The 25027-nt window shown below is 44.2% G+C and overlaps 1 protein-coding gene across 2 annotated transcripts; it reads left to right on the forward strand.

Moving 5' to 3' along the window:
• Positions 1-1039: 1039 nt before the first annotated feature.
• TBC1D13 (TBC1 domain family member 13) lies at positions 1040-23556 on the forward strand. 2 transcript variants are annotated; one of them, XM_053375032.1, is made up of 12 exons: positions 1040-1233; positions 9800-9873; positions 12341-12381; positions 12982-13043; positions 14103-14202; positions 14771-14853; positions 14989-15148; positions 15807-16017; positions 16800-16963; positions 18069-18229; positions 20913-20970; positions 23442-23556. In XM_053375032.1, the coding sequence occupies exons 1-12, from the start codon at positions 1211-1213 to the stop codon at positions 23505-23507; spliced, it is 1203 nt and encodes a 400-aa protein (XP_053231007.1). In that variant the 5' UTR covers positions 1040-1210; the 3' UTR covers positions 23508-23556. The 2 variants fall into 2 exon arrangements, with proteins under 2 accessions (XP_053231007.1, XP_053231008.1); XM_053375033.1 differs by lacking the exons at positions 1040-1233; positions 12341-12381 and having other exon boundaries at positions 9822-9873.
• The last annotated feature ends 1471 nt before the right edge of the window (positions 23557-25027 follow it).

The following is a 25027-nucleotide window of genomic DNA, read 5'->3' on the forward strand; positions in this document are numbered from 1 at the left end:
GTAGCTTATTCCTATGTATTTCTGCTCAGAATGTCCATTTAATTTAATGGGACTTGCTGCCAGGTAAGCCTTCATCAGCTATTCTAAACATCTTGCCTAGGAGTAAGTTCTGTTGACTCACTGGGGATTACTTCTGAGTAGACGCTAGTAGGACTGCACTGCAAGTCTTAAGGTGTCACAAGAGATATATTAAGGGGCATTTTAAAAATAAAGGAATATATCCAATTCATAGTAGAACCACTGAAAAAAATGGAATTATGCTCATTAATTTTAGTGCATCCACATTATGACAACCACTGAATTGAACTCAACATGTTGTTTTTTTAAATATATAAATTGCTTAGTTTCTTTTTCTTTATGATGCTAAGAGGTATAAAAAGATAGGAAAATTACATCCAGCTAAGTATATCCCACTGAAATTAATGGAGCAAAGTTAGATATGTCCATTAATTTAAATAAGTCTACTCTTAGTAGAAGTAATGTGAATGCAATATGTTCTAGTGAATAATTGTAATATATTTTAACTGTTTTTAATTCTGAATTTTAAATTGTTGGAACCTGCCTTGGAAGAGTGTAATACATTTAATACTAAATATTAATATTAATGGTATAATTAATAGCTACAGCCCAATGGTTCTACCCTCAGTAGGACTAATCTAGGTCATATTGTATAGGTGGCTCGTTATTTATAAAGGCTTGCATTTAATGCTCGTCCTCCTCAGGGTAGACCCACTGGAACTAAGACCTAAGCTACTCCTAGTCCCTCAGTTTCAGTGGGCCTACTCTATATAGGACTAATTTAGGTCCCCTTGATTTCTGAGCGGTGTGCACCTCTTTGTTTATTGTGGCTTGCATTTGATACTAGTCCTCCACAGACAGACCCTTTCAAATTAATTAAGGCCTAAGCTTGCCATAGCCCTTACTGTCAGCGGGTCTACTCTTGAGTAGGACTAACACCGGCGCCCACCTCCCCTTCCCCTCCCGCCCAATTAGGCAGGCCAGCCTCCCTGGGGCACCTCCTCCTCCTCCTCTCCCTTGATTTATATCTTCACATTCCCCTTCGCCGGGCGGAGTCTCTGCCCGCCGCGAATGGAGCTGGCTGGTGCTGGGCTGCTCGCCAGTGGCTCCGCGAGTCCCGCGAGTGGGAGAAGGGAACAGAAGAGGAGGCGGAGGAGGAGGCGGCGGCGGAGGCTCCTGTTCGGCCTTCACCATGTCGAGTCTCCACAAGAGCAGGTGGGGCGCCCGCGGGACTAATGGTGGCAATAGCGGCCGTTATGTAGATTGGGGTGGCAGGACTTGCAGTGGACACAAGCGTGGGCAAATGTATTCTTGTTTGTTTCGTGTCTTTTCTTCCTCCCCCCTCCACCCCCGCCGCTATCTCCCTTTTGAGGAAGGGTGTTTGCTTAGACTAGGAAACGTTTTCTCCTCCCCACTTTTTTTTGCATGCAAATTGCAAGAGGTGATCTTGATATATTAATGTGTGTTAATGAATTGAAGGCGAGAGGTTTGCAATGGGCAAATGTTTGTGTTTTCCTCTTTTTGGGGAGGGGAAGGGGTTGCATTTAGAAAGCCAGTCCTCCTTCCCTTTTAAAGGAAATATATATTTTAAACTAATAAATAATAATTCGTTTTTTGCAAGAAGTCTGTAAGGGGTGAGTTTGATATTTATTGATATTTAATACGTATTAATGAACCGGGAAATGAGATTTGCAATGGGCAAATGTTTTGGGGTTCCCCACTTGGCGGCGGGGGATGTATGTGTGTGTTTGCTTAGACAGTTTTCAGCACAGCACGATAAAAAAATTAAAGCATTCTATTCATTTGTTATCTCTTAGAGAAAAACCTATTCCCCCCCACCTTTTGGCATGCATTTTGTAAATGAGAACTTGTTATTTATAAATAAATTGGGAAGGGAGACGTTTGTAATGGGCAGTGCAAACGTTAATGGCTTTCCCTCCTTTTTTGAAAGGGTACTGTTTGCTAGAGCCACCCTACTGTTTTGGAAGAAGCCTCCCCCTTTCTCTCTTGCATTGCATTTTATTATTTATCAAATGTTTATTATTCAATCTTATGTTCTGCCCTTCACCCTAAAGAAGCCCAAGGGTTGCAATGGATAAGCTTTATTTATTGCTGTTTAGTAGATACTGATATTATTTATCGGATTTGAGAAGGTGAGGTTTGCAGTGGCAAGTTTCTGTAAACGTTATTGCTTTTCCTTTTTGGTGTGTGCTTGCTTGCAGCGGTTCTCAACCTGTAGATCCCCAGATGTTGCTAGCTAGGGGTGATGGGAGTTGTAGTTCAACAACATCTGGGGACCCACAGGTTGAGAAAGGCTGGCAGAGAGTCATCCCCCACGCCACACAAAAAACCCCTCTTTTTTACTTTTCCTTTTGCATGTATTTTTAAGTGTGATGCTTATTGATATTTAATCCCCTCCCCTTTCCTGTTTTGCAAGAAGGATGCCTTCTCTTGTCCCAACATTTGAGGGGGTTTCTTTTCCTCTCTGCCTCTCATTTGCAGCCTTCCCTCTTCCTCTCTCCCCTCCCCTCCTTGTTGGTTCTTCATCTTCTTTACCCTTATTTTTCAAAATGTAAAATCACATTATTTCCCTCAAAGAATTCTGGGCAGTGGTCACTGTAGTTTATCCTTCAGAGGAACAATTCTCAGCAACCCTTAACAAACCACACTGCCTGGAATTATTTAAGAGGGGGAAATGTGCTTTGACAGTATAGTGTGTACACAACTAAAACCACATTTATAACTCAAGGAGCTTGTACTAGTATATGTTATCTCCTTTTAATACACACAAATTCCCTGTGAGGTAGGTTAGGCCTAGAGAGAGTTACTAGCTCAGGGTTGCTCAGCTTGAACTTGATAGTTGGGTGGGGATTTGAACCCAGGTCTCCCTGGTCCAGTTCTGGCATGCTAGCTATGATACTACCTTGCCTAAATTGATTGTTGCTACAGAAGATTAATCATCCTAGTAAACCCAGGTTGTTTTAATTTGAAACTGATTGATTCCAGCTCCATAGAGAGGCAATTCTCCCTCAAGTTTTTAAAAATGGATTATAATTATTCCTAGTTCTACTGAACCCCATTTTTTTTCAGGGGAATGCCATAGCATAGTGGTAGAGGAGCTGCTTTGCATGCAAAATGTCCCATGTTCAGAACCTGGCATCACCAGCTAGGGCTGGAAAAGTTCCTTGTCCAAAACCCATGAGAGTCACTACCACTCAGAGTTGTAGAGTTTCAAGGGACCACAAGGGTCGTCATGTTCAACATCCTGCAATGCAAGAGACTTGCCCAACATGGGGCTTGAAGCCACAACTCTGCAATTAAGGGTCTCATGTTCTGCCAACTGAGCTACCTGGAGAGCCACTGCCAGACAGTTTACGCAGTACTGGTGGCGCTGTGGGTTAAACCACAGAGCCTAGGACTTGCCGATCAGAAGGTCGGCGGTTCGAATCCCCGCAACAGGGTGAGCTCCCATTGCTCGGTCCTAGCAGTTCAAAAGTACGTCAAAGTGCAAGTAGATAAATAGGTACCGCTCCGGCGGGAAGGTAAACGGCGTTTCCGTGCACTGCTCTGGTTTGCCAGAAGCAGCTTAGTCATGCTGGCCACATGACCCGGAAGCTGTACGCCGGCTCCCTCGGCCAATAAAGCGAGATGAGCGCCGCAACCCCAGAGTCGGTCACGACTGGACCTAATGGTCAGGGGTCCCTTTACCTTTACCTTTACCTTTAAGCTAGATGAACCAGTGGTATGGCATAGTATAACTAGGCAGCTTCTTATGTTCCTGCTTAAATTAGCCCTTTATGTAGAACCACAAGGACTTGGAATCATGTTTAAATTTTAGGGGAAGGTGGTAGCTCAGTGGTAGAGCATCTGCTTTGCATGCAGAAGTTCCCAGGTTCAATTCCCAGTGGCATCTCCAGGTAGGGCTGGGAATGTCCCTGCCTGAAACCCTGGAAAGCCACTGCTTATCAGTGTAAACAACAATGAGATAGGTAGACCAGTTAGTGGTCAGACTCTATAGTAAGATAGTTTTCTATGTTCATGTTATGATGATTATATTTTTTAAAAAAATAATATTTATTAAAGTTTTAAGGGGTACAAAAATAAAAAAATTAAAAACATCATTTTAAACAAAAAACAATACAACCCATCACAATAGGTAAAGAAAAAAGGATAAAATACAAAGGGGGAAAAAACAGAAAAATAAAATCCATTAAACAAAAAAGAAAAAACAAAGAAAAACACAACAAATCTTCCCATTACTTATCTTTCATTAGCTTATTTCCTTGACCTCCTCACACCTCCCTTTTTTGTATTCTAGATCGATTATCTATTTCAGCAAATCCTTTCCATCTTTTCAAATTTTAGTCCTGTAATTTATCTTAGTATAATGTAGCTTTACTTTCCCTCCTTTCACCAATTAACAGTCAGTTTTTCCCAAATCCTTTATATCATTCCTGCTAAAGTCACATAACATCATTCCAACATCCTTCTAACATTCATTAATTTTACAATGTTTCTGTAAATACAGTAGTCTTTAAATTTCTTCCAATCTTCCTCCACCGACTCTTCTCCCTGGTCATGTTATGGTGATTATAATGCTTACTAACCTGTTGAATGGTGGTGTAAACAGAAGTCACTTTTCCACCGGTTTTAAATGTTGATGTGTTTGCTACCAGCTATGAGTTTGGGGGGTTAAAATACCACCACATGCTGCAGGAATATTTCTTTTATAGTTATTTTAAAATGTGTTTTCTGAAGAGCTCCGTTATCTACAGTGTCAAGGAAGGAAACCACTGTGGCTTGAAAATCGCTCCTCCAGCATTTAGCAATCCATCTTCCTTCCTGGTTTTTTTTTTTTTTGTTTTTGTTTTTTTGTTTTTTTAGGGAGGGGGTCCATTTTCCCTCTGAAATGCAAAGTCAGTTGTTGATGAGGGCATGTTTGTATGCTTAGCCCCCACACTGCAGTGTCATGACATTGCATGACACACAAGGAAAGAACTTGTGTGTAAAGCACCTTTCCTAAACAAATTTGACTAAGCCCCACACATGGGATGAAGAAAAGAGAGACAACTTACAGGACAAGAGAGAGAGAGAGAGTGCAGCTTTCAGGCAAACTTAACACCTCCCCCCCAGTGCTTTTTACTTCAAAAAAAGGAATCTTGTCTTTTCAACTGATGAAATTCTCTTCACCAATTTGCATGAACTAGTTTGCTTGAATACCATCCAAGGGCGCCAGCTCCTTGCAGAATCTTAACAGTTTCTGCTAATTGCTATGCATCGAGTCTTCTACAAAAGTCAGGGATGTGGTAAAAAGAAGGCAAGGGGGAAAGCCCATTCTAGATCAGAAATGTTTCTGAAAACCAGTTGCTGGAGACCACAGTAGGGGTTCTCACGTCCTGTTTGTGGGTCTTCCGCAGGCATCTGGTTGGAGCCAGAGCCAGTGGCAGGCAGAGCTGCTTCCTGATTGGTTGTAAGTAAGAAGGCAGGCAGGTGGACTAATATGCAGTTCACATTAGTGAAATAAATACAACATGGGGGACACCTGGTTTACTAGTAGTACAGGGTCTTAGTGGATCACAAGCTTAACATGTGGTGCAGTAGCAAAAAAGAAAAAAAGTTAATGCTAGTCTAGGCTGTATAGTGTCCAGGTCAAGGAAAGTAATAGTACCACTTTCTTCTGCCTTGGTCAGACCACTCCTGGAGTACTGTGTCCCACAGTTTAAGAAGGATATGGATAAGCTGGAACGTGTGCAGAGGAGGGTGACCAACCTGATCACAGGTCTGGAAACCAAGGCTTATGAGGAATGGTTGAAGGAGCTGGGTATATTTAGCCTGGAAAAGAGGAGATTATGATAGGCACCTTCAAATATCTAAAGGGCTGTCCCAAATGGAGCAAGCTTGTTTTCTCCTGCTCTGGAGCATAGGACCCAAACCAATGGCTTCAAGTTACAAGAGAGTCCAACTAAACAAAAGGAGCAACCTTCTGATGGTGTTTGACTGTGGAACAGACTCCCTCAGGTAGAGGACTCTCCTTCCTTCCTTGAAGGTGGAATGACTCCCTCAGGAGGTTGTGGGCTCTCCTTCATTGGAGGTTTTTAAGCAGGGATTGGATAGCCATCTGCCATGGATGCTTTAGTTGCAATTCCTGCAGCGCAAGGTGTTGACCCTGTTGACAGTCAGGATCCCTTCCAATTCTACTATTCTGTGATTCCATGGCACATTTTTAATATCACACTTTTAATAGCAGTTGTTAATTGGACACTACAAACTTAAATGGGGCTCAGTCTCAGCAATGGTGGCCAACCATAAGTATTTATGAATTCTGGTACGTGTGTACGTACGTATCTTGCTGAATTGGGGCTTACTCACAGGCAAATGGGATTGGGATTGCAACCTAATTCATTATTTTTGAGCATTACCTCTCCAGCAGCATGGCTTTGAATACTTCATTTGCAAGATAACATTTTTTGCCTGTACAGCTGAGCCTTCAAAATCCTGTTACATGAAAGGTTCTGGGTACCTACATGTACTGTGGCAAACTATGTATATGTTAATGCAATTTGCAGATCTTCCTTTTAATATCCATAATCTGAGAATATATTAAAACATTAATGTAGGCATCATTCTCCTTCTCCCTTGATGGTGGCCGTGTACTCAAGAGTTTTTAAAATGCAACAACACGCTATTACTAGACAAGTAGCTATCTCTCAATTGAGAATTGAGTACCACTTTCTGAATTGAGGATTGCCATCTTTTTCCTGGTGAGTGCCTAGGGCTGCAGCATATGCACATCAGACAACAAGTCAACATGTGATGCTTATTTTATCACTGTATGTTTGAAATGGGGAGGTTCCAGCAGTTTTGACTTCTGAATTCTGCCTGTCATCAAACTGTTGAAGGTACAGAAACCCTGTCATTAAAAAGTTGTAACTCTGGGTGGGACCTTGTTTATCAAATAAGAACAAAACCATGTTTGCTGTGTAATACATTTAACTTAAGTTTAATGATTTTGTTAATACAATTTCAAAGCCTTGATTCAGTACCTGACAGGGGTGTCATAAGGATTTAAGGAATACGTACCTACAGCATCTGAACACTCAAGCACAATGCAAACACTTATTATGTTTAATTTTTTATTGTTCAGCAGTTCCTCCTAAATAATGGGAGTTGAGAGAAGAGAGGAGGTCCCAAACCTCTCCAAGCAAACCTTTTGGCACCTTATTGCATAAACAAGAAAGGAATGCCCACAAACAGAATGAAATAAACTTGGAAAGATAGGTGTCAAAACAACAAAGCGATCTCCCCAACTCTTCTTTTTTCCCCTTCCCACATCATTCATGCTTGCCAGTCTCCCCCCCCCCCAACTCTGAACAAAGCTCATTTTGCTTAAAAGTACATCCATTCACACCCTTTTTTGGTCCTCTAAATTGGACTCGGGGCTCTATCTGGGCTTTCCAAACCACATTCTATCTGAAATAACAGGGTGATGCAGTGTTCGAAACTTGCATTGTTCTAGGCACATTTTGCGACAGGGAATTTCATTAGCGCTGAGCTCTGGGCGCTGTACTACACCTAAGCTGAAGGAAACATTAGTGTAGCCATTATTTTTTTTTTTTTTTTTGGTGTGTATTTTTGGAGGGCAGGCCTTTTGTTAGGGGGGCAGAACCTCAGCTACGTGTTTTTATTGATAGCCCTGCTCCCCCTTGGCTATGCACATGGAAGGAAAGGAGGACTTTGTTCTGCCTCCCCACTTCCATCTACTCTCTGAAGACTGGAGAAGAGACCCTCTTAAGAATATTAGGGGGTGAGGTGGGCAGGAGAAGGACTAGACCATGTGAAAAATGAACATAATATTTTAGCTGCAGTTCATTCATTTTCAGCTTTGTATTCTTGTTATTAAAAAAAAGTGCACGTAGACATTCTGTTATTGCGCCCATAACCTAGGTTTTAGGTGCCATTTAACTCCTAGCTTTCATATCTCAGTTTCTAACATTGGGGTGATGGCAGAGAGGGGCTGGAGCAGATGACCGCCTGGAGGAGAAGGAAGAAGCAGAGGGACACCAATCCACCCCTCTCCTATTCTCCAGGAACCAAAAGCAGAGTCAAAAATGCAGAGGAGCAAAGGGAGAGAGAGGCAAGAGGCACTGGTGGCTTAAAAACAGGCTGCTCTGGAGTGGGTGGGTGGGCTGAAAAATCAGCTGCAACAGCCTTTGGAATCATGGGGGTAGAGGGTGGGAACAGTTGCCATGTTTAACCATAGAAGGACTGAGCTGAAGGGTGGTTTACATGGTTCTCGTCCCCATTTTATCCTCACAAACAACCCTGTGAGGTAGGTTAGGCGGAGAGGGGGGTGACTGGCCCAAGGTCACACCCGGTGAGCTTCATGCCTTAGTGGGGATTTGAACCCCGGTCTCTGTCAGCTCATAGTTCAACGCTTGAACTGATGGGTCTTTAGACAGAAGCTGTCACATTTTGCCACATATTGGTGGCAATGATGGCCCACAACCTGTTGTTGTTATTTAGTCGTTTAGTCGTGTCTGACTCTTCATGACCCCATGGACCAGAGCACGCCAGGCACTCCTGTCTTCCACTGCCTCCCGCAGTTTGGTCAAACTCATGCTGGTAGCTTCGAGAACACTATCCAACCATCTCGTCCTCTGTCATCCCCTTCTCCTTGTGCCCTCCATCTTTCCCAACATCAGGGTCTTCTCCAGGGAGTCTTCTCTTCTCATGAGGTGGCCAAAGTATTGGAGCCTCAGCTTCAGGATCTGTCCTTCCAGTGAGCACTCAGGGCTGATTTCCTTAAGAATGGATAGGTATGATCTTCTTGCAGTCCATGGGACTCTCAAGAGTCTCCAGCACCATAATTCAAAAGCACCAGTTCTTCGGCGATCAGCCTTCTTTATGGTCCAGCTCTCACTTCCATACATCACTACTGGGAAAACCATGGCTTTAACTATATGGACCTTTGTTGGCAAGGTGATGTCTCTGCTTTTTAAGATGCTGTCTAGGTTTGTCATTGCTTTTCTCCCAAGAAGCAGGCGTCTTTTAATTTCGTGGCTGCTGTCACCATCTGCAGTGATCATGGAGCCCAAGAAAGTAAAATCTCTCACTGCCTCCAACATAGGCAGCTTTAAAAGAGGATTAGGGAAGCTCATGGAGGAGAGGGCTATCAAAGGCTGCTAGCTATGATGGCTTGCTCTGCTGCCATGGTTGGAGGCACAAGTGCTTTTGAATACCACTTGCTGGAAAACAAAGGGAGAGGAGAGCGTTCTTGGACTTGAGTCCTGTTTGCTAGTTTATCGCTGGCACCTGCATAGCCACTGTGAAAACTAGATGCTGGACTAGCTGGGCCACTGGCCTGATCCATCAGACTCTTTTGTTCTTTTTAAGAAACTTCAGTAGTTTTGGAAGGGGCAGCTGGCTGCTTCCTTCCCCCCACCCCATAGTCTCAACACTTCGTTTTGCTCCGATAAAAGTCCTTATCTGAACGGCACATTTCTTTGACTGTTTACAATGGGCTTGGCTAGATTGTAGGTGCCCTTGATGCAAATGGTAATAGTGATATTGAATACCATTCAAGCCTGGGCATTAACTTAGTAAGATTCAGGCCTGGTGGAATTAAAAAACAAAAACCCTCTCTTGTACCCAATGTCTAGATCATATAAGAGCTGGATAATAACAAGCAGCAACCTGGAATGCATTTGCATTAACACTGCTTCCTTCTGATGATTGTTGCATTTATCACCTGCGTGTGTGTTACCTTCTCCTCTTCCTTTAGGATTGCAGAATTTCAAGACATCCTTAGTGAGGCCAACATCTCGCTAGAGAAGCTCCGTGAACTTTGCTTCAGCGGTAAGTGACTTTGGCAAATTCTCCCTCATAATAGACATCTGCACAGGTCTAGTTTCAAGGGCTCAAGCTAAGGCGTTGATCAGAGCTTCCCAGGTGGGATGAGCTTCAACTGATGGAGCCTAGCAAAAAATAATGCTTTGATCAGGGGTGAAAGCAGCATTCTTCAGACAACTAAAAACCACAAACAACCCATTTCTGGATTTGGAGATAACCATTGCTATTTTTCACCAGGCGTGCCTTGTGGTTAAAAACACGGATGTAACTAGAACAGCATTGTGATGTGTAGAAGGTTGTCTGAATCTGCTGGCATAGCAAAGTGTTTCCCTCCTGAAAAGACCGCTTCTCGACCACTATCAGTCTTTCCCTTCAATGCACACAGTTAAACTGTGAAACTCACTCCTGCAAGTGGCAGCTTGGTGCAGAACATCTGCTTTGCATCCCCCATGGCATCCCTAGGTAGGGCTGGGAATGTCCCCCTTCCTGAAACCTGGAGAGCCACTTTCTGCCCATGTTAACTGTGCTGAGCTAGATGGGCCAAGGGTCTGAGTCAGTGTAAGTCAGCGTGTCACTGTCAGTGTAAACAGGCAGCTTGCTATGGTATGAGCCAGCTTCCTATCCTGAAAATTAAAAAAATAACACAATTGGGTATTACTAAGGGCTAGAACAGGCAGGAGATCTATGCTCAGAGGGCTGTAAGTGGGTCCCTTAGCCATCAGGGCATTAAGTGGTTGTAAGTGGGTCCCTACACCCATAGAGTTTTTGTTCTTTTCCTACGTACCTCTAATTCCCATCTTAAATACATCACAATCTGTTCCCAGGGCTTTTTGCCTTCAATAATTTGCATTATGAATAATATATTTTGCAAAGAGAATCACAGGCTGCCTCTGTACTTGGATTGCCTTGTTTGAAAGCACTGTGCAAGTGGTCAGTATTCGCACACAGTCCTGTATCATTTTGTATTCTCCCCTGCAGTGAGTTAAGGGAATGCTGAAATGTTCCACAATCTACTTCTGGCTGCTGTTTCAAACAACCAAAGGCGAACCTGGCTGTCACTGAGTTACTACTTCTATAAATATTTAAACATAGTAACTCTTGGAAACTTAAAAGTGCTTGTGCAACTGATTTTTTTAAAATCTTTTTACGCTGTTAGATGTGTAAATGTTGCTTGTCTTGAGATTTGTGTGCTTAAAAAATAACTTAAGAACAGAAGAAGAGCCTGCTGAATCAGGCCAATGGCACGTCTAATACAGTATCCTGTTCTCACTTTGGTCTCATGGCCAGTTTGATTTGGCATAGGGCAACCCAGCTTCAGTTGGGGACGCGGGTGGTGCTGTGGGTAAAAGCCTCAGCACCTAGGGCTTGCCGATCGAAAGGTCGGCGGTTCGAATCCCCGCGGCGGGGTGCACTCCCGCTGCTCGGTCCCAGCGCCTGCCAACCTAGCAGTTCGAAAGCACCCCCGGGTGCAAGTAAATAGGGACCGCTTACTGGCGGGAAGGTAAACAGCGTTTCCGTGTGTGGCTCTGGCTCACCAGATGCAGCTTTGTCACGCTGGCCACGTGACCCAGAAGTGTCTCCGGACAGCGCTGGCCCCCGGCCTCTAGAGTGAGATGGGCGCACAACCCCAGAGTCTGTCAAGACTGGCCCGTACGGGCAGGGGTACCTTTACCTTTACCTTTAACCCAGCTTCAAAACCCTAATCAGACATCTCTGTTGCTCTCTCTGTCTTTCTGTCTGTCTCTGACTCTTTTTCCCCCTCTGCCTTGCCTACCTCAGCGTTGTTAGGAGGATGAAACGGAGAAATGTTCTAAAGAGCCAGCGTGATACTATGATTACAGTGTTTTTGTCTGGGACCTGGGAGGCCAAGGTTCCAATTGGTGGGATAAAATGAGAAGGAGAACCATGTGTGCCTCCTTGAACTCCATGGAGAAAAAGTGGGATGTAAGCATAAAAATTAGGCTAAGGTCCCATAAAAAAACAAACAGGTAGAGAATACTGGAGGGAATAGAAAACACACACACACACACACACACACTTGGTGAAGGAGAAGCTGCTGGATGCCTCCCTCCTTTACTTGTTTATTTCCCTTTTTCTGTTTCTCTATTTGTTACTTCTTTGCCTGTTCATGGAGTATACGGCTATGCTGCCTATGGTCTGCCCCCACTGTCCGAAGGCAGGATACCTCTGAATACCAGTTGCTGGGAATCACAAGTGGGGAGAATTTCTGCTGTTCTCAGCTTTTGCTTGCAGACTTCCACATTAGGGCATCTGGTTGGCCACTGAAAGAACAGGATGGATCTTTGACCTGGTCCAGCAGCCAGGCTCTTCTTAGATTCTTATCTTCGGAGTGTCACATTTCCCCTCTGAACTGAGAGAAGGGAAATCTAGTCATGAGGATGAAAGTCATGCACTTGGTGGAGAAAGACAGCAATGCTTAATTTCAGTGGTCCTGTTTTTTCTTGTTTCACAGGGATTCCCTTTGAAGGTGGCTTGCGCTGTCTGTGTTGGAAGGTAGGGTTTTTTTGGCGAGGAGCCTGAGTCTTGGTGTTTTGTACAGGCTTAAGAGGTTGCGGTGATGTTTTCAAATCATACTGTATCCACTTAGGCAGAACTCCTAAGTGCTTTACAAACACAGAGCCTTCTCGATTATGGTTCCCAATTTGTGGAATGCCCTCCCTGGTGGGATCCGTCTCCCTTGTTATTAACTTTCAGGAGAAATTTAGAAAAGCATTCTTGTTCAGCTAGGGATTTGATAGCTGAAAGCGGCTGTTCCCAGAAACCTTGAAATTAGTAATGTGATAGTATATGTGGTTGTTTTTAGGTATGCTTTTAATTGTCGATGTGTTTGCCATCCTGGGCTCCTTCTGGAAGGAAAGGTGGGATATAAACTTAATAAATGAATAAATAATAAGTTGATCCTTGCAGCAAATTCCTATCTGACAGATGGGAGAAATGTGATTTTGTGAGAACACTTTTACCCCATGGGTATATTGAGCTGGATTCCTTTAAGATTATTGTGCTCTAGAAAAACAGGTAGCCATAAACATTTAGCTAAATAACTGCTGCTCAATAATATAAGGCCCTTATAGTCATCCTGCTCTCTTTATACAGATCCTCTTGAACTACCTTCCCGTGGAGAGCACCTTATGGAGCTCTGTTTTGCAGAAGCAGAGGTACATTTATCTTTTCTGGGTCCTTCATCCCCTGGTTTATGGACTTTATATCACTACTATTTTTTAAGATCAATCTCTCTCGACTTCACAATAGCAGCCAATGCTGCAGTGTTTGATTCTATAAGTATTAATTCAAATACCCTTGCACTTGCTTCTCTCCTGGAATGTCCACTGTGGTAATTTCATACTGCTGATTGTTAGGACTGAGGGCCATACTTTTTTCTTTTTTTAGTTGCTGATAATAGCAACAGATCAGCAATGAAAAAGCCTTTTAAAAAATAAGCAAAAATTACCTGAATTAAACTAAATTCACTGTGAATTGATCTTCCAATTAAAGCTTCCAACTCTATTTTTTTAAAAAAAACACAAACCAAAACTTAAACTAGATGTTCCAGTCAGATTAGAATAATGACATTTGGATAGCAAGAGAAAATGTAAGAATAAAGCTTGGCACTTTCTATGTTTATTTAAAGCATATCTAAGAATACTCAGTGGGATGTGGCTGGCGCTGTGGGTTAAACCACAGAGCCTAGGACTTGCCAATCAGAAGGTCAGCGGTTCAAATCCCCACAACGGGGTGAGCTCCCATTGCTCGGTCCCTGCTCCTGCCAACCTAGCAGTTCAAAAGCACGTCAAAGTGCAAGTAGATAAATAGGTACCGCTCCGGCGGGAAGGTCAATGGCGTTTCCGTGCGCTGCTCTGGTTTGCCAGAAGCGGCTTAGTCATGTTGGCCACATGACCCGGAAGCTGTATGCCGGCTCCCTCGGCCAATAAAGCGAGATGAGCGCCGCAACCCCAGAGTCGGTCACGACTGGACCTAATGGTCAGGGGTCCCTTTACCTTTAAGAATACTGAATACCAGAAGAGCCCACAATCAATTTTGCGTCATTGATGCAACTTTCTCTTTTCCCTCTCTTTCATTGTAGAGCAGGGTTGGGCATCGCATCGTGGATCTTCTGGGGTAATCTGGGGCTGCACACTAGCTGTGGGTGGTGCCGGTGGGTATTTGGGTTTAAACCTGGTTCCTAACATATAATTCTTTCCCCCTCCCTGTTGAAGAGAATTGTATACCCAGTTTTTGAAGGAAATGATTATACAGCCTGGAATAGCCAAAGCCAACCTCGGAGTCTCTAGAGAAGATGTGACCATGGAGGATCATGTAAGTGCGGCATCGTTATTATTAGTAAAGGATAAGACAAGGAGAATAAGGAAGATTAAATTAAATTAAAATAAGGGAAGATTTGCTGAATAATTGAATAGAAATTGGAATACAGAAAAGGGAGGCATGAGGAAGTCGGAGAAGAAAGGTATAAGAAATTAAGATCTGAAATTGTACTTGTTTTTTGTTTTTGTTTTTGTTTGTTTGTGTATTTGTTGTGTTTATTGTACTGTAATGTTATGTTTTTGTGGTTATAAAAAATTCTTTAATAAAAACATTATAAAAAAAAAAGTAAGTGCGGCATCAACACTAAGGCTAAACCATGGTCAGAGGCAATATGCCTCTGAATAATGCCCGTTGCTGGGAACTGTAGGTGGGAAGATTGTGGTTGTGCTCGAGTGCTGCTTGCAGGCTTCCCAGAGAGGCATCTGTTTGGCGACTGTGAGCTAGCTGGGCCTGTAAGTCTGATCCTGCTAGGCTCTCCTTAAGCTCTTAGAAGCCCTGCTTTAGTGTCTGAAGGCCTTTCTTACTCTCAACTTGGCTTCTTGTCTTAAACTCTTCCATAAAGCCACTGAATCCGAACCCTGATAGCAGATGGAACACTTACTTCAAGGACAACGAAGTGCTGCTGCAGATAGACAAGGATGTCAGGTATGTGAAGACGTTGAGTGTAGGGGGTGTGGGAATCCCACCGCCAAAGCTTAATCTGCTTTGGGATGGCTCCCTTTTCGCCATGGTGCTTTGCTTGTCCTTTTTACAAGCCCAATGAATAATTATTTCACCCAGGAGGCTGTATCCTGACATGGCATTCTTCCAGAGCATGACCGAATACCCCTGCCTGTTGATCCTGGACCCCCTGAATGATTTCGAGACCCTCCGGAAGCGAGTGGAGCAGACAACGCTCAAGTCACAGACAGTGGCACGGAACCGGAGTGGCGTCACAAACGTAAGGGAAAGAGAGCTGTGTATTTTTGTTATTGTTGGACTACAGCCTCCATCATCCATAACCAGTTTGGCCAGCATTCAGGAATGATGGGAGTTGTAGTCCAACATCTGGAGACCCATGGTTAAAAAACAACTGAAATAGAAAATGCCTTCAAATAGAGGTCTGTCCTCTCTAAAGTAGGGACATTCGGCTACCAGATTAGCTTTCAGCTAGTTTTAAGGCCTAATTCAAAATGATGGTCTTGAGTTTAAAAGGCCAAGATATCTCAAGTCCCATCTTCTCCTGTATGAACATGAACTTCTGAGGTGTTTGTGTGTATAATTGAAATTTTAACAATATGAAATAGCAAGAGAGACAAAGTACAAAATATTTTCGAAACAAAGTAAATAAATATACAGTAAAATAAATGGAACAGTGAGGATATGAGTAATCACTCATCATGTTCCAATTCTTGGACAAGGTTATGAATATAGAGGCATATAGAATATGTTGATTGATATTATTTGGTTTTAGGAGTGTGGTGATTTTGTTATAAGCATGTTGTGTGCTATTTCAAAAGGTGGGATTTAAGTGACGGAAATAACGGAGGTTCCATTTGCTCCAGATCTGGTATCCGCAAATGGTTTCGTATGTTGTTCTCCTTCCTTTGATTTCTTAGGTAAGTTCTCCTCTGAAAACGCTGGCCTCTAACTCGCTGAACGAGTATGAGGTTCTGCCCAATGGCTGTGAGGCTCACTGGGAGGTCGTAGAACGAATCCTCTTCATCTATGCTAAACTGAATCCGGGGATAGCCTACGTCCAAGGGATGAATGAAATCGTAGGACCTCTTTACTACACGTTTGCTACAGACCCCAACAGCGAATGGAAAAGTAAGAAGAGCACATGCCCTTCTTGAACATACTGTCCAGTTCTCAAATATTGTAATGCTGAATGTTCAACAAACCCTCGTGTTTTTTTCCCTTTTTCTTTTTCTTTTTTTATTGACGTAAGAAAATTATACAGACAGCAAATCGAAGAAGCCTAAATTAACATTGCCTTCTACCGATAAGAAATAATAATAACTATTACAATAGTGAAAATACTAAAAATACATTTACTTCCCCTTTTGAACTTCTATTCTGGTTACAATATATTACTATTCTATAAGAATCTATTATATCCTTTGCTGTCCCATATATTATTCTATTTCCCAAATTCAACCTAACCCTCCCCCACTCCCCATTGCTTCCCTTCACCTGTGTGAGATCTTCCCATCATAATATTTTTTTCCTAGTTGCTTTAACAAAATAGAATAACATGAAAACTGTTAAATTATAATTACTTCTTTTGTCCTTACACGCTTAACAATTGCCTATTAAGAGTTCTGCTTTAACACCATATTTCTTCATGTATTCCCCTATGCATTCCCATTCTGTATAGAATTTTTGATTGGAGCAGCCCCTGATTGATGACTGCATCATTCAACAAACCCTGGTTTGTTTCTCTATGGGGCAACTTGTGGCTTGTTGAACAAACCATAGCTTTGGGCTGACTTGACTGTAATACTGCGTTGTAACTTTCTGAGATCCAAGAAACGTGCAAACCAGGTCACTCCCTGGCTTGTGGTCTTGATAACAAAGCTGATGGTATCTTCCTTATCCCCCCTCTATAGAACACGCAGAAGCGGATACCTTCTTTTGTTTCACTAACCTCATGTCTGAAATCAGGGATAACTTCATCAAGAGTCTGGATGACTCTCAGTGTGGCATCACCTACAAAATGGAGAAGGTGTACTCCACCTTGAAAGAGAAAGATGTGGAGCTCTACATGAAACTGGTAAGGAATATTGTTCCACAGTGGCCTTCAAACAGAGTCCTATGAATCCTTGGTGTGTGTGTGTGTGTGTGTGTGTGTGTGTGTGTAGCATCCAGCATCCTTAATGAAGGGATCATCCATTGTGGCATTAAGTGGTATATCTTCCTATATACATAAAAAGGACCAACTGCTCTCTGAAGCACCTGCCCCTTTAAAACTGTTGGGGGTAGATATGAGGGTGGATGAGCTGTAACGAGAGGGAGAATTGGTGAGCAGAGGCAGCAGAATTTTGAAACAGAAACACTTAATATAAACCAGGGTTCAAATCTCTACTTGGCTATGAAACTCACTGAGGACCTTGGGCCGGTCTGTACCTCTCAGCCTAACCTACCTCACAGGGTTGTTGTGGAGATTAAATGAGGAGAGGGAGAACCATGGAACTCCTTGGAGGAAAAGGTGGTATATAATTGAAATAAATTAGTCATTTGAACGAACCCAATTGTTACTTGTTCCTTTGCAAAGAATAGCTCCAGTGATCTGTAGCAATTTTTATTCTTCTCAAAAGACTTGGAAGGGGGAAGGAAACTTCTTGAATCAAAAATCCTCCAGAGATGCTAAACGAAACTTAAATGTTTGCTTAACGGTAACTTAAACTTGCAGAGAATTTAACTGCCTTGTAGGTTTGGTTGAGGAAATGAAAAGAGGACCACAAGAGCTATTTAGTAGGCTCAGTTCTGCTCCCCAAAATGTCCCTATTTAACTTAGCTCTCAGTTCAGAGATTGGAATCTTTATGGTTAAGAGGAAGAGCCATAGATCTGATCCCTCTGCTTGCTTGTGGGCCACAGCTCAGTGGCAGAGCATCTGCCTTGCATGCGGGAGGTCTGAGGTTCAATCCCCAGCATCTCCAGGGCTCTGAAAGACTCCCTGGCTGAAGCCCTGGAGAGCCACTGCTAGTCAATGTAGACAGTACTCAGATAGATGGACCTGATACAAAGGAAGCTTCTTAAGTTCCCTCTCCCCCAGGTATCAAGGGAGCTGGAGCAGATCTCTCCAGTCCCTAGTCCCCCTGCACACACACTTTTAAAGAAGTGGTTTGAAATAATGCTTTTGTCTCTCCACCGCCAGCAAGAGCAGAACATCAAGCCCCAGTTTTTCACCTTCCGCTGGCTAACGCTGCTGCTGTCCCAGGAGTTTCTGTTGCCAGATGTCATCCGCATCTGGGATTCTCTCTTTGCTGACGACAACCGTTTTGACTTCCTGCTGCTAGTCTGCTGCGCCATGTTGATGTGAGTTCCAGCACAACTGTTGGCAATGCCCCACATGGATCGCCATTCCATCATGGTGATGGCTGTGGCAAACTAATTCTTTTTTCAAAGGAACAGAGCAACTCGTATAGGAGGTCAGGTCTGTCTATGGCCATTATGCAGTATACAGTGGTGCCTCGCAAGACGAAATTAATTCGTTCCGCAAGTTTTTTCTTCTTGCGAGTTTTTCGTCTTGCGAAGCACGGTTTCCCATAGGAATGCATTGAAAATCAATCAATGCGTTCCTATGGAAACCGCCTTCAGACCAGGTCCGGGGACAGTCTGCCCCCCGACCTCTTCTGAAGGCAGGGGGGGGACAAGGGCTTTTCTTCCCACCGCCAGCCTTCAGAAGGCTGTTCTGAAGGCTGGCGGTGGGAAGAAAAGCCCTTCTCCCCACCTCCCACCCCGCAAGCTCCGGGGACAGGAGGGCTTTCCTCCCGACTGCCAGCATTTTTAAAGCCCCCAGGACAGCGGAGACTTCTCCGCTGTCCCGGGGGCTTTTAAAATGCTGGCGGGCGGTAGCGCAGCGTTCGCTGCCGCCCGCCAGCATTTTCAGATCGCCCCGGGACAGCGGAGAAGTCTCTGCTGTCCCGGGGGCTTATAAAATGCTGGCGGGCGGCAGCGCAGCGTTTGCTGCCGCCCGCCAGCATTTTCAGATCGCCCCGGGACAGCGGAGAAGTCTCCGCTGTCCCGGGGGCTTTTAAAATGCTGGCGGGCGGCAGCGCAGCGTTCGCTGCCGTCCGCCAGCATTTTCAGATCGCAGGCATCCGACGGCTGCCGGTGGGGCGGAGAGACCTCCTCCCGCCGCCAGCCTTCGGAGCAGCCTTCCGAAGGCTGGCGGCGGGAGGAGGTCTCTCCGCCCCCCCGCCTGCCTTCGGAGCAGCCTTCCGAAGGCTGGCGGCGGGAGGAGGTCTCTCCGCCCCACCGGCAGCCTTCGGAGCAGCCTTCCGAAGGCTGGCGGCGGGAGGTCTCTCCGCCCCCCCCCGCCTGCCTTCGGAGCAGCCTTCCGAAGGCTGGCGGCGGGAGGAGGTCTCTCCGCCCCGCCGCCAGCCTTCGGAGGAGGTCCGAGGACAGTGGGGAAGACGCGCTGCGCTTCCCCGCTGTCCCGGAGATTTCCCTATGGGCTTTCGTCTTGCGAAGGAAGCCCATAGGGAAATTCGTTTTGCGAAGCGCCTGCAAAACGGAAAACCCTTTCGTCTAGCGGGTTTTTCGTCTTGCGAGGCGTTCGTCTTGCGGGGTACCACTGTAGCTGTAAAGAGTCTGTGTGTCCAGAGGTAGCCTAACTCTGGAATATGTGTCCAGAGGTAGCCTCTCCTCTGGAGAGAAAAGAAGGATGCATGGATGGCTGTCACCTTCATTGTCTGCTTGTGAGTTTGTAGGTCAGGGTAGGAAAAGGTGTTGTATCAGAAATGGTTCTATATGAATGTCCTATCAGTGCAAGGATTTCTACTTGCACAATAGAATGTTTCCCCCTTTTTCTTCCCCCATGTGCTGCCTAAATCTGGGGGTTTCTGTTGTGCAAGCAGAAATCCTTGTACAGATGGAACAAGTGAATTAAATACCATCCTGGCCTCTCTTCCCGCCCCCCATGGGCCAACTTTGGCAGATGGGTTGCAGGTGCCCACCTGTTGATCACCAGAAGACAGGTGACAAATGGGGAAAAGCTTGCTGAGTCCCTTTGAAAACTGCCTGACAGTGCTGATCAGCTGATGAATGCTGAGAGCTCATTTTAAAAGAGAGGTGGCTGTTGGTGACGATCAACTGATGGGCACTGAGAGCCAGTCCTTTCATGAGCTGTTTGTATTCAACACCATTTGCAAATAGCTTTCAGAGATGCCCATCAACTGGATGGCACTGAGAGAGCCCTGTTAACTCCACCAGGGAGCTGCTAACGGGAAGCTTCCTAGTACAGCTGATACCAGCTGAATGTAGCATCAGGTGGGGGGCAGGTTTGGGGAAGAGAGGCCTCAATATGCTACAGGCAGAGTGACACGGGCTGTGCCCATCGCAGCCAACCTTTTGCCTTTTCCATGCTCCAGGGGTCCACTTGGAACTGTGGTTCCCAAACTCTTCTTGTCCATGGACCATTTGAAAATCACCAAGGGTCTTGGCAGACCACAATTATTTTTTTGCCTGCTGTAGCAATTGTAATGTGCCGTTGCTCGGTGCAGAATGATTTTAGTTGTATTTTTATTGCTTCTTTTATTTCTTACATAGGCCCTTTTATTTCTTACATAGGCACTATGCATTTAAAGCAGTTATTGTACCACTTTATAAACAGTCATGGCTCTATCCCTCCCATAGAATTCTGGAAGCTATAGTTTGCTGAGGGTTGTTAGGGATCCTGTTAACATCTCAACGCATCCTGTTAACAAAGCAAGAGTACAGTGGACGCTCGGGGTTGTGAACGTGATCCATGCAGGACGCATGTTCGCAACCCGCAGCAGCACGTCTGTGCACGTGCAGGTTGCGATTCGGCGCTTCTGCATGTGTGCAAAGCGTGATTTAGCGCTTCTGCGCATGCACAACCACCGAAACCAGGAAGTAACCTGTTCCAGTACTTCTGGGTTTCGGCGGTCCATAACCCGAAAAAATGCAACCTGAAGCGTCTGTAGCCCGAGGTATGACTGTACTTTGATCATTTCTTTCTCCCCCTGTCTTCTAGGCTCATTCGGGACCAATTACTAGAAGGAGATTTTACTCTGAATATGCGACTTCTGCAGGTAAAATGCAGTAGGGGAAGTTCTTCAGTTGTCCTGCTTCTGGTCACCACCCTGCCCACCTCCACGCTTTGATTAGTAAACTAAGGTGGGCAACCACTAGAGAGGACATAAAAAGAGGCCCATCTGGCCCAGCATCCTGTTCTCACAGCGGCCAACCAGATGTCCCAATGGGAAACCCGCAAGCAGGTCCTGAGTGCAACAGCAACACTCTACCCACTTGCAGTTCCCAGTGACAAGTATTCAGGGGGGTAGTACAGATGATAACTCAGTTGGATACAACTCGTATGTATGTATGTATGTATGTATGTATGTACAGGCAATGACCATTCTGCATGCATCCACCACAACCTGGAAGTGGACTGAAAAGGGGGCATAGGCACAAAAGGGCAGCGTGGGCTTATGCAGAGCGGGGTATACAAACATAATCCCCATGCAAATTGGTTGTTGCTTATATGTACTACACCCATAAGGTTTCTCAGCCATTTACAAAACATAAAGAATCGTTCATCCTGTTTTTGGAGATACTCAATATGGATATAAGAAATGAACAAGAAATAAAAGGAATTGCATTAGGGAGCAAATTAGTTAAGATCTATAAATTAAAATCTTAACACTTGCTGGAGATGTAATATGGCAGAAGGAATGATGTACCATGTATGGTGGGAATGTGAAAAAAATAATTCTGGTGTATTGTACATGACAAATTGAAAAAGATGTTTAAAATATCGAGAAAAAAACCAGGTGTTCCTATTAGGTATCTTATCAATAGACATCCCTAAGGATAAGAAAAAAGTGTTTTTATATGCCACAGCTGCTGACAGAATATTAATAGCCAAAAATTGGAAAGGGGAAACAGTCCCATCCAAAGCTGATTGGCAAAATAAGCTATGTGAATATATAGCTGCTGTCATTTTGGCCAATTATATCAGACCTCAAATCAGAAACTTAGGAAAGAATGGGAAAGTGTGGAAGAATATATGATAAAACATTGTTCCAAAATAAAACAATTGATATGCATTGATTAAATTTCGCAAAGCTAAAATATGGATAGATAAGTTAATTGCTTTATGGAAGAAAACAAAAACAATATTCACAATAGAAAAAGAAATGTAAGTAGAAGAAGCTGCAGCGTGGTGGTGGGAAGTCACAGGGACAGGAAAAGATGCGATATTGAAAATGGTTATAACTTGAATGTAATGTAAAGATCGTTAGAAACGTGCAATTGTATAATGAATGACAACTAAATAAAAAGCTATTTGGAAAAAAATGAAAAAAGGAATTGCAACATGGCACCACTGTTAAAGTGCAGAAAAAAACAGTTCTGTTAAATACATACAACTATAAATGACCATGATTAAAATGTGCAATAAAACATTTCCTGTTAAGGCAGTTACCGGTAATACAAGAGGCCAAGGGAATGCCTGTGTAAACAGGCGTGTCTTCAAAAGCCAATAGAACGCCGATACTGACGCGGCCTCCCATGTTTGGCAGTGACATCAAGTTGCCGTGCTTTATTGTTACTTTATTACCTGCCCTTCATCCTGAGGGCCCAGGGCAGTTTACAGTGATTTAAAATACAACATAAAATTTTTTAGAAAGGCCGAATATGCAGTCGCCCACCAAAATAGTTTTTTCAGGCACCAGATTTTTGGGGAGTGGTAAGACGTTCATCCTTCATGTCAAAAACTAAAACTCACCAGAAAAGGGATGTTTGTTTTACTCCTGCTGAGTGAAGCCTTTGCCCTTAGTCACATGAGTGATCCGAGCCAGTGGAATGTCCAGTCTCCCTCACTCTACAACAAATCCCAACCCCCACAATTCAGGTTATTTTTTCACCCATTGTTTCTTTTTTAATTTTACTGATATGTTAACCAAAAGAAAAGAAACAAAAACAAAGAATTAAAAATTTAAACCATCGAGCATCATGCCCTGGAAGGACCAAAGGTAAAAGGCACAGCTCCAAGGGGATAATAAACTATTAACTCATAACAGAGATTCAGTGTGGTGTAGTGGTTAAGAGCGGTAGTCACGTAATCTGGGGGACCGGGTTCGCGTCTCCGCTCCTCCACATGCAGCTGCTGGGTGACCTTGGGCCAGTCACACTTCTTTGAAGTCTCTCAGCCCCACTCACCTCACAGAGTGTTTGTTGTGGGGGAGGAAGGGAAAGGAGATTGTTAGCCGCTTTGAGACTCCTGAAGGGGAGTGAAAGGCGGGATATCAAATCCAAACTCTTCTTCTTCTTTACAGATAATTAAGATAAATAATAATAAAAGTATTATGTGAGTTCCATCATTGCTGAGAATAAAGGTTCTTTGTGGTCTTTAATGAGCAAGGCATTTGCGTATAGTGATGGCACTGGGTGACCGTGTCCCTCAGTGTTTGTCTAAGAAATAAAACAGTGCCGTATTTGGGGTGGGGAATGGTCATTCGAGCTCTGCCCTTTAGATTTTTGCTCTTTTCTTTTCATGCAGGATTACCCCATCTCTGATGTTCACCTGATCTTGAAGAAGGCAAAAGATCTTCAAGACTCCAAATAGCCCTGGATCGTAGAGAGAGTCTCTGCAGGTACCTGGAGGTGGAGTCTGTTGCTGCCCCAGGGGAGGCTTCTCCCCGCTCTATTAATTCACAAGAGAGTGACTTCCAGTTTTGCTGGGCCCTGCACTCTTAACATTTCTTGAATCTCACCTGCTGAAATGATTCCACATCAAGTGACCTATTCCCTTTTCAATTTTGTATTTCTCTGTTAAATGACTCCAGACAGGGAGATGGAAGCACCTGTTTCCCTGTCATTATGGAATGAAGAATATCGAGGGGCATTACTGCTGCAGGGCACTTAATGCGCACACACAAAAAAAACCTTTTTGGGATACAGACAGGACAGGCACCAGTGGAATTTGGCCGTATGAGGAGAGAGTTAGCATATTTCAAACCTTGGCTACTTTCTTCTGTGGGGAGTTGCTGGACTCTGCTTCTACTTGTTAAATCCTATTCTGTTCAGTTCCTTCCCGCAACAGCTAAATGCCAGATGGATCTCTGACTTTCTTCCTTCAAGGAAATGGGTATATAGCACTGAATTTCCCCAAGCAAAGCCCTCTCCAAAAGTCACCTCTTATCTGATCCCCTCCCCTTTTGATCATGGCTGTACTTGGAAGCTAGTTCTAACCAGTGAAAACAAGAGCTTTGTTGAATGAAGTTGGATTGGCCTTATCACCCACTGCCTTAGAGAGGGCACCCTATTCTTTTTCCTCCTACTCTTATTCCCACTGCTGAGAGATTGCAGACCTGCTGCAGCATTGCTACATAGCTCAGGGCCCTAGCAGCTATTGGGCTGTACAGAAGATCTTGAGACACAAAAGGCCAGTGAGTGAGTGGGAGAGAGAGACCAAGCTTCTAGGTGTGCTGAACCGAAGTCACTCCTCAATTGTGGGTTTCTGGTGTAATCCTTCTATCCCTCATTCCAGCTCCTTGGTGTGTGGGTAAAGATTGTCAGTCCTTCTGTAAGTTGGTGGCTTCTAATGAGCCCATATCTCCCATGTTTTCCTGGAAAATTAAAAGATTATGGCAAGGCTCGTGTGTGCTTGTGGTGCTGGGATGCAGTTCATCCACAAGAGCATATCTGGGAAAGAGTGACAGCAAGAAGGAAGGTGTCCAGCAAGTGTGGGGAACCTTTGGCCTCCAGATGATGCTGAACTACCACTCCCATCAGTCCCAGCAAGCATGGCCAATGGACAGGTATGATGAGAGTTGTAGTTCAGGAACATCTTGAGGGCATCACAGGTTCTCCTCACCTGGTGTAAAGGCTAATAATGGCACAGCACCCAAAGCCACTTGATGTCTTTTCAGAAGGGTGTAGCAAAATTAGGCTCTTTCAAATAGGACTGGTAGCTTATTTTACCTATGTAGGGAAGGAAGCCTGGCAGAACTGACTTTTTCTAAATGAGGTGGCAATAGTTTTATCTCTCTCCTTATCTAACACAGCCTGAGTCTTGACACTTCCGATTCTATATTTTTATCTTGTGTTTTCATCTTCTGGGGCAAACCATAGCACTAAAGGTTG

The sequence above is a fragment of the Podarcis raffonei genome, chromosome Z (genome assembly GCF_027172205.1).
Source record: "Podarcis raffonei isolate rPodRaf1 chromosome Z, rPodRaf1.pri, whole genome shotgun sequence".
NCBI classification, from domain to species: domain Eukaryota; kingdom Metazoa; phylum Chordata; class Lepidosauria; order Squamata; family Lacertidae; genus Podarcis; species Podarcis raffonei.

Coding starts and splice junctions, on each gene's coding strand:
- TBC1D13 (XM_053375032.1), top strand. CDS start 1,211: ATGTCGAGTCTCCACAAGAGCAG. Junction 16,018..16,799: donor CCCCAACAGCGAATGGAAAA/GTAAGAAGAGCA, acceptor CCCCCTCTATAG/AACACGCAGAAGCGGATACC. Junction 16,964..18,068: donor TGGAGCTCTACATGAAACTG/GTAAGGAATATT, acceptor CTCCACCGCCAG/CAAGAGCAGAACATCAAGCC.